The 9,014-nt window shown below is 35.2% G+C and overlaps 1 protein-coding gene across 1 annotated transcript; it reads right to left on the reverse strand.

Annotated features, from left to right (window-relative positions):
• Positions 1 to 904: 904 nt before the first annotated feature.
• LOC126891009 (uncharacterized) lies at positions 905 to 1,687 on the reverse strand. Its single transcript, XM_050660189.1, has 2 exons — positions 1,256 to 1,687; positions 905 to 1,203 (listed from the first exon to the last, which is right to left on the reverse strand). The coding sequence occupies exons 1-2, from the start codon at positions 1,407 to 1,409 to the stop codon at positions 905 to 907; spliced, it is 453 nt and encodes a 150-aa protein (XP_050516146.1). The 5' UTR covers positions 1,410 to 1,687.
• Positions 1,688 to 9,014: the final 7,327 nt, after the last annotated feature.

The following is a 9,014-nucleotide window of genomic DNA, read 5'->3' on the forward strand; positions in this document are numbered from 1 at the left end:
CGTGTCGGCGGATAATAAGAAGACATTTGGTCTTGAAGATCTACTCCGCCCATATATTTATTATATTGAATGATTGGCAGTGGTTTAATTTTCTCATCCCCTCGTCTATTTCTTACGGTTACCATCTCATTTTTATATTCAGTTGAAATGTCAATGATATCTCTTTTGTCTCGCCATTTTCCAACCATTACGTTGTTGAGGTACATACTTTTGGTCTGTCCTTTTTTAACTTTGCGTCTACGACGTTTTTTGAACAGCCTTTCCTATCTTTTCTCAGAGTGCCTGTACAAAAACTATTTTTATCCAGTAGTAATTTGGCCAAGTTATAACTATTGTAATAGTTGTCCATATGAAGCGAATGTCCATGGTCGAAAAAATTACGCATTAGGTGTAGCACCACTCTTTCTGTATGAGACTTACCAGCAGTTGCATCACCTGCACCAGCATATATATGGATATCCAAAATTGTTGAATCGGCTTCTGTCAGCATATAAAGCTTTACTCCATACTTATGTCGTTTCTTAGGGAGATATTGCTTGAATACCAGTTTTCCTTTCCACAAGATCATAGATTCGTCTAGAGATAAATACTTTCCTGGATAGTATACCGTCTTCATTTTGTTATTAAAATGATCTAGCAAGGGTCTTACCTTATATAGTCGATCTACTGGAACTGGTTCATTTTCTTTTACATTTTCGGCAAAATGAAGGCATCGCATTATAAGCAAATAGCGGTCTCTACTCATGTATGAAGAAAAACAAGTCGAAAATAATCTATTTTTCTTCCAGTAGTCTTGTATGCTAGGCAATTGGATTGTTCCTGTATGGAAGGTTAATCCAATAAATATTAGCAATTCCGATATTGTTAATTCCTTCCATAGGGAAATCCTTGAACGGTCACATCCTTAGCTGGTAGAAAGAACTTCAACTGCATAACTGTTAGTTTGTAAGACAATCATATTTAAAAGTTCATCGTCAAACAACAGCCTAAACCAATCGTACGCACTATCACCAGGACTATCGACTAACAATCCACTTCTTTTTGTAAATGGAATTTGTTTCATACCGCTAGTTGTTTCGGTCCATTCATTGTCTGTAATCTGTACGTCAGGATTATCTGCAACGGTATTATTTAACTCGTTCTGTAGTACATCACCCTCAGTATCACTTCCAGAAGAGTCTTCCGAAACATTTTCAATTTCAACTAAAAATATTAATTTCAGACCACAAGTTTATTATTACATTTATTTACTTACAGTTATCTACATCAGAGTCTTCATAATCTTCATCTGAGTCTGAATTATATAAAAACTGCATCAATTCCTCAACACTCAGATTTTTTTCATTTCTCACTTTCACGGTCTTACGTCTTTTTACGCCTGAAGGTCCAGCTTTATTTAAATCAGCCATTATTATACAAATAATTAAACTTATAATCACACTAAACCGTTTGAAACGACAACACCTTTGAAAACCTAACTATGTGAGTAACTGATCTGCGACGCCACCTATGAATAGCTCTGCAAACCTAACCACATGATTCACCGAGCCGCGACGCCACCTATGAATAGAAGTGACCTTTAATAAAATGCGGACAAAGTTTCCTTGATCTCCTGAAACTGAGTCAATTTTAAATGTATATGGAAATCACCATATACATAGGCCGCTCATGTGCGCCATACGCATTTTACAAAAAAATAGGAGGGCGCGCATGTGCGCTTTACGCAGCGAAAGGGTTCAGGGCTACATCACAGAACGTTTTCAATATTTAAATTATCATCATCAGTGTTGGGAACCTAAAAGTGTTGTGGCGAGCACGCCACTGTGTGTTTTTATTTCAATATTTAGACTACATCGGAGATGATAAACACCCACGCTTATAATTTCGCGGTGTCAGCGAAAATGTTCGTGGACTATGAAAGGTTTTAAGAAATAGTTTGTATTCATTAATTTAGTATCATTTGTACTCTAAGTATTTTTTGTACTCTAACATATCAATAAAACTTGTGCAATTTCCTTCAGATTTTCGTTACTTAATTCTCCAACGAACACACATCATTTTATATAGAATAAAAGTAAAGTAAGTATAACCGTTTTAGTGAATACAAAAGTTAATATTTAAAATTTTTACCAAGGTTAAAGCAAAGTTGGTTGTACTTACTGGTTGATTAGAACCTGAGCCACCAAAAAATACCAGGGTATGAATCCTTTAAATGGTATACAAATTTGTTATATTAACATAGTTGCTTAAAATTCCAAACGATGGATACAATTTATAAAGATTAGGCCCTTAGGCACTGGATATTTTTTACACATGAAGAGATGCACCATTCCGGCAGTCCAACGGTGCATCTTACTCGCACGCACATTGACGGCCGCGGCCGCCTCAATACGCTGTTAGCGCTCATGGTTAATCATTGAAAATAACAGCTTAGTAATAAATTAATGACACAAATTTCTTCACGATCATGTAGGGGGGCTTTAAACTTTTATTTAGTCACTTTCTGACTTTCATAATAATAATTTTTAACCGAGTTATTAAGCCTTGAAAATGGAGCCATTTTCGCGGTTTTAAAATTTTAAATCGCGTATACCTCGACAACAATTAATTTTAGAGAAAAATTACAAGAGACCTATTTTGCTCATAATAGCCCAAAGAATCTAAAAAAACTTGTACGAAGTGAAAAAATTGTTTTTTTGAATTTGTTTAAAAAAAATTGTTTAAACAATTATTTTCAGACCGCGGCACCTCCCGGCACCCTGTGGATTTCTTATAAGGACCTCTTTTTGAGTAAGTTTGTGCAAAAAAACGAATCGGAATAATTTACCTAAGGGTTAGCACGTAACAAGTAAGTCGCGGTGGAGGTGTAGGTCGCGGTAGATGCTACTAGTTAAGTCGCGGTCGATGTCGACAGCACATAGCAAGGAGGTCACCGGTCACCTGCGCTATCAGTCGAGCTAGAACCACTATCAATTAGCTGTAAATAATAAGATCCTCCTTCATGTTTCAAAAATTTACTGAATTTAATTACTTTAGAAATTCAAAAATAAACTGAATACAAAAAAGGGATTATATAAAAAGTATCGTCTCAGATCATCCTTGTAGGCCGCGCAGTAGACATCCATGTAAAACAAACTCATTTTATTTTCAAAAGCATCGATGTAAACCTCATGGATAGCATCGCGCTAAACCTTCATCGTGACTTACCTGCTCTGTTCGCTTCCATTCATTACATTGTGTTTGTTTTACATGGATGTCGACATCGACCGCGACCGACACATACAGCTCCACGGCGACTTACTTGTTCTGTGCTTACCCTAACGGGGACGACGATACAGCCTGGTCTATACAGTATTGTACGCTTTAAAAATTGAATACGGCTATTATCTAATGTATGACTCATGCTCTTTAAATTTTGTTACGGTAGTCCATGCGTATAACAAGTATTTTTTTGTTCCAGGTAAGTCTATCCATTAGTGGTGCCAGCTAGTTATGAGTAAGTGTTGTCTAACATGAACAATTTGATATTAATTACCTTTCCGTGGCCAAAAAAGTCAACATAGACTAAAAAAAGATAATAAAATTGTTGTAGTTTATAGACCTAATCTATTCCAGCAAAAGTTTCAGATACACATATTTCCAACAAAAATCGGTGAGCTCGACAGTCGAGTGGTCTTGCCCGTATTCCAATAGCGGCAACAGCCCGACTATTGGGCCCAAAATCTGTCGGACCGGGATGTATGTAACGTTGTTGGACTGGCCTCCGACTCCAACACAGATGAATATGTTAATAATCTATACGGGTGGCTTGTGTAAAGCGGTGGACACAAATAACAGGATAACTATGCTAAGGTCTGTAATATAAAGTACATAATTTTAATTTACGACATGGTACGAAGCTAGGACAAATAATCCCGGACAAAAAATCCCCACAAATTATCCCCGGACAAAAAATCCCCGGACGAATAATCCCCGGACAAAAAATCCCCACAAAAAATCCCGGACAAATAATCCCCACAAATTGTTTTGGACAAAAATATCCCCACAAAAAATCCCGGACAAAAAATCGTCAAGAAATATTTGCTGTCGAATAGGTCTCTAAAAGTTTTTCTGAAATTTGAACAAATTTCGAATTCCAATTCCATGCTGAAAACTTTAAATTAGCGTTTCTTAATCTTTTTGAGTCATGGACCACCAAATAGTTTTTATTATTTTTGGTAACACTTAACTGAACGTAGCTAATCTAATTAACAATAATAGTGGTGCTGATTTTGGTTGTTTTTGCGTTTTGTGTACCACCTCAAATAATGATATGTACCACCAGTGGTACATCTACCGAAGATTGAGAACCGCTGCTTTAAATTATGCATGACAAAAAAGTGGGAGTTTTTTCAAAAATCGTGGAAAATATGGGGAATGATCTAAGGCCCCGTTTTCATGACAGGCGCTTAACGCGCGATTACAACTACATACACTTTACTTGAGACCGTTCACATGCCAACGCGCGTCTTAATGACCTAAAACGCGCGTTAGCATGTAAACGGTCTTCGGTAAAATGTACGTAGTTGTAATCGCGCGTTATCAAAACGCGCGTTGAGCGTCTGTCATGAAAACGGGGCCTTAGCTCATTTCCCATATCTTCCACGATTTTTGAAAAAACTGACACTCTTTTGTCATATAAAATTTGAAATTTTCAGCATGGAATTGGAATTCGAAATTTATTAAAATTTCGGGAAAACTTTTAGAGAACTACTCAGCAGCAAATATTTCTTGGCTGAAATGACAAAAACATGACAAAGTAAAATAATTACAAAACATTAATTACTAACAAATAACAAGGTTATGACATTGCTAAATATTTAATTTGGTTAAATGGTTCTTAAAAACATCTACAGAGTTACCAAAAAGTAAAAGGTCACCTAGGGAGTTAGCAAGTCTTAGTGTTCTAGGAACAAAAGTAAAATATGAGTAATTATATCTATGAAAAGAAATATGAAAGGTTTGAATTTGTCTTGTTGATCGTGGTGGAACAAACAACAATATTTTAGCAAGGAGTTCAGGGCAGTAATATATGCCAGTGATAATATTAAACAATACTGTAAGATCTTTACGCTTCCTACGGACATCCAGAGAAGAGATATTCAAAAATTGTTCCATATCTGTATAATTATAATTGATGTGTTTTTTGAACCCAATATATCTAAGAAAATTATGTTGAACACTATCAAGTTTGTTCTTGAGGTGTAAATAATGTGGGGACCAAACTGGAGAACAGTAGTCAAGGTGCGTCCTGACTAAAGAACAATAGAGCATTTTAATAGCGAACACGTTCGTGAAATCACGAGTTGTCCTTTTAACAAAGCCAAGCATTTTCATGGATCTTTGAGTAATATTGTTGATGTGATGGTTAAAGCTCAGAGAGGAATCAAGAATAACACCTAAATCTTTAATTGAGTCTACCGTATCCAATAATTGATCATTTAAGGTATAATTAAATACTGATAAATGATGATTCCGACAAAACCGGATAATGTGACACTTGTTGACATTCAAATCCATCCCATTATCAAGACACCAGTTGGCTAAATTATCTAAATCTGATTGCAATGATATTGCATCATCTTGATTATTAATGATTTGATAACATTTAAGATCATCAGCGAATAAGAGAGCAGAAGTGTTAGAGAAGCAGGTGACGATGTCGTTAATATACAGGTTAAACAAAAGTGGACCCAAATGAGAGCCCTGAGGTACACCAGAGGTTACTAGAAAAGTGTTGGAGTAATGATGATTAACCCTAACCTGCTGTGTTCTATTTGTTAGGTAACTGCCCAACCACTTCAACACAGAACCTTCTATGCCATATAATTTGAGCTTATATAGTTGAAATATCTTGTTTTACTCTGTGGCAAAAATGATTTTTTCTGTGACAGGCAAAATATTAACATTTTATCTCTGTTGATATGTATCAAAAAGTTCTTTTTTATGAAATTACTTTGTTCGTTTCTTGTGTTGAAGAACAAAGAAGAAACAAGTAACTTAAAAATAAACAAAACTTTTAGTAATAAAAGTAAGAGTAACTAAAAAGTATTGGTGCTACTATAGTATGCGGTCTACAGTCGGGTTTCTACTATAGCTTGCGGTCTACCGAGGGATGCAGTGTAAGTATAAGCTGAGATGATAAAGATATTAACTTGTAAAATTACAATAATGATTCTTCTTATTTATGCGTATTATTAACTTTGTAAAGAAGGATTTTGTTGCTGGTAATCACCATAATCTTTTCTCAGAAGGCTTTGAACACAATAATGAAAGGCTCCAGTAGGTACTAATAAACATTACAATAAAATATAATCTTTATTATAATGCAAATTACACCGTAATCTTTTCCAGGATATACGAAATCCTTCGATTAGAGGTAGGTAGATCAAACCCACGGGGTAAACCGTATAAGTACTATAATATAATGGTACCAAACTATTGTTATAAACGGTTTAAACATGCTTATTAATAACTCTTACTTATTTGCCTTGACACCTCGCATTTCTCCAATAGAATAGCTTTTACTACTTTTTATAAAAGTTGCCACGATGAAGACATCAACGGTAGGTAAGTTAGTCAGATTGACCTTTTGAAAAACCCTCGGCCGTCATATTATGCGTTTTAAACTCTTTACAAGGTAGCACTCAACTTTATCAATTTCAGTTTAAAACTAAGCTGATTGGGGAACTACTTATTACAATATATAAGATGAACATAAATAATACCTAGGAATTTTTCATTAAAGACGATTAAAATGTAATATACCCGTGATACCTACCTTAAATCGCGTTGTTTCCGCCGGTTCACCGTGGCCGGTGACGTCGAACCAATAGAAGGACGTTCAAGAGCCTCCTAAGATATTTGAATTTTATAGCATTTTCAAAACGTCGTAATTAGCGTACGGGTTAAAAATATTTGTTTTTTTTTCGCATGCAAGCGTTTTAAGATCATGTTACCTTATGTTTTTTAATATCATTTTAATATTTAAAAATTTTTGCAAGTTCCCTATTTGTGGGGATTTTTTGTCCGGGATTATTTGTCCGGACCCACTTAATACACATTGTGTTCAGTAAAATGTTACCATATTGGTAATACGTTGTTTATTTAGTTCTTTCCGTATTCATAAACATGCAAATGCACAAGTTTAAAATTATAAATAAAAAAACAATTTCCTTACACTAAAACATAACATTGGTATAAATAAGGAATAAATAATTGTACCTAGCATTGCATAAATTTCACTTGCAACGTATTGTCGGGTAGATTGGTCAGATCGTGTGTAGAGCAGATCCCGACAAGGATGCTCGTGTCGGGACGTGTGTAGGCCCTTTAAAACACTGAAAACGAGGTGTGTTCTGTTAGTGCGAGGAATTGGTCGGTGCAAAATTTTTCGGGTCTGAATCCTCCTTGTTGTGGGAGGAGGTGCTTGTCGACACATTTGTCTATTCTGGCGAGGATTAGTCTCTCGTATAGTCTGATAAAATGACACAACAGGGAAATAGGTCTATAGCAACTGGGATTTTCTCGGTCCGTTCCTGGTTTGGTGTTAACACGGCTATTACTTTAGATTTTCTCCATGATTTTGGAATTTGGCAGGTTTTACAGGACGTCTTATAGAGCTACAAAAGGTTGTTGTTTGCTCCTTTGCCGTGTTTAAAGATCGTCAATCACTATCTACCATTGTATAAGAGTCTAACTTGAGGTTATATAAATAGTTCCCCTGGTGAATAACTATCTCAAGTTTATTTACCTTTTGGTGGAATAAATGCAAATAGTGATGAACTGTCTTAAAACACTGAAAAGCTTCTGGCTATTATGTACGCCTTGTTTAACTCCTAATAATAGGGTTGTAACCCAGATTTGATTGTGATTGATTGTTTAATTACATATAATTGTATTCGCGTGAAACCGGAGCCGTAAAAAACAAATGATATAGAATACTTTTTGACACGAAAATATCGCAATGCTATAATAATTACGATCGTTTTTTAATTATATGTTATTTTGGATTATTTGAAGGTATTTTGGTGAAACGTTGTTGCAAGCTGTAATTTTACCAACAATGTAATGAAGTAGAAGCGTCGGATAATGTGTTTGATTTATTCAAGTTACAAACAAGTGAAATAATGTTGCAATACTACAGAGATACATACACTGCTTCAAAAAATAAATGCACCACTTTATTTCGTATTACTATTCTTCGCAAAAAAAAGAGATTTGGTGATGTTGTCGCTAACCATTTTCAATATTCATAAAATTAACACAACCTTAAAATAATGAACAACAAAATCGCTAATTCTAAAAATTGAAATTGTTCAAATTGTTTTGCTTAATAAGACCACCTTTCCTATGAACGACAGCTTGGCATCGATGATTCATACTCGAAATAAAAATAGTTATTATTTTCATCCAGTTCATTTCAAATTTGGACAAGACATTGTTCTAGTTCTTGCAGGGTGTTTGTTTTATAGGAAAATTCCTCAGACATCTACCAAGCAATTCCCAAACATTATATAGGATTGAGATGGTAATCGGGGAGCAAAATATGCTAAATGTGCAGTCACTCGACCGCTTTGGGTACCTATTGGGTTGTGAAGAGTAGGTCCTAAAACCAAAAAAAGGTAGGTAAAGTTTTCCATTTTAGTGGGGACTTTCCATTTTTAATACGATCTATTCAACCTGTATAAAAAGGTTAAAGAAATGGCAGGGCTGCAAAGAAGATACCACAACACAACTCTTTTAGAAAAAAATGGAAACACTATTATAACGACTGACGCAAAGCTAAAACGATGTAAAGAATATATGGAAGAGCTTTTCGACGACGAAAGAGGAAACCTACAAGACATATCTTTCGAAAACAGGGAAACAATTACAAAGGAAGAAATATTGTATGCACTAAGAAACACCAGTAACGGAAAAAGCCCGGGGCAAGATCAACTGCCTATTATTGATATCCTTAAAATACTAGAAAA

This window comes from Diabrotica virgifera, chromosome 9 (genome assembly GCF_917563875.1).
Source record: "Diabrotica virgifera virgifera chromosome 9, PGI_DIABVI_V3a".
NCBI classification, from domain to species: Eukaryota; Metazoa; Arthropoda; class Insecta; order Coleoptera; family Chrysomelidae; genus Diabrotica; species Diabrotica virgifera.

Bases quoted from the DNA above. Each gene is read 5' to 3' on its own strand.
- LOC126891009 (XM_050660189.1), bottom strand. From the start codon at position 1,409: ATGGCTGATTTAAATAAAGCTGGACCTTCAGGCGTAAAAAGACGTAAG. The intron at 1,204-1,255 runs GTAAGTAAATAA...TAATATTTTTAG, and splicing joins AGACTCTGATGTAGATAACT to TTGAAATTGAAAATGTTTCG.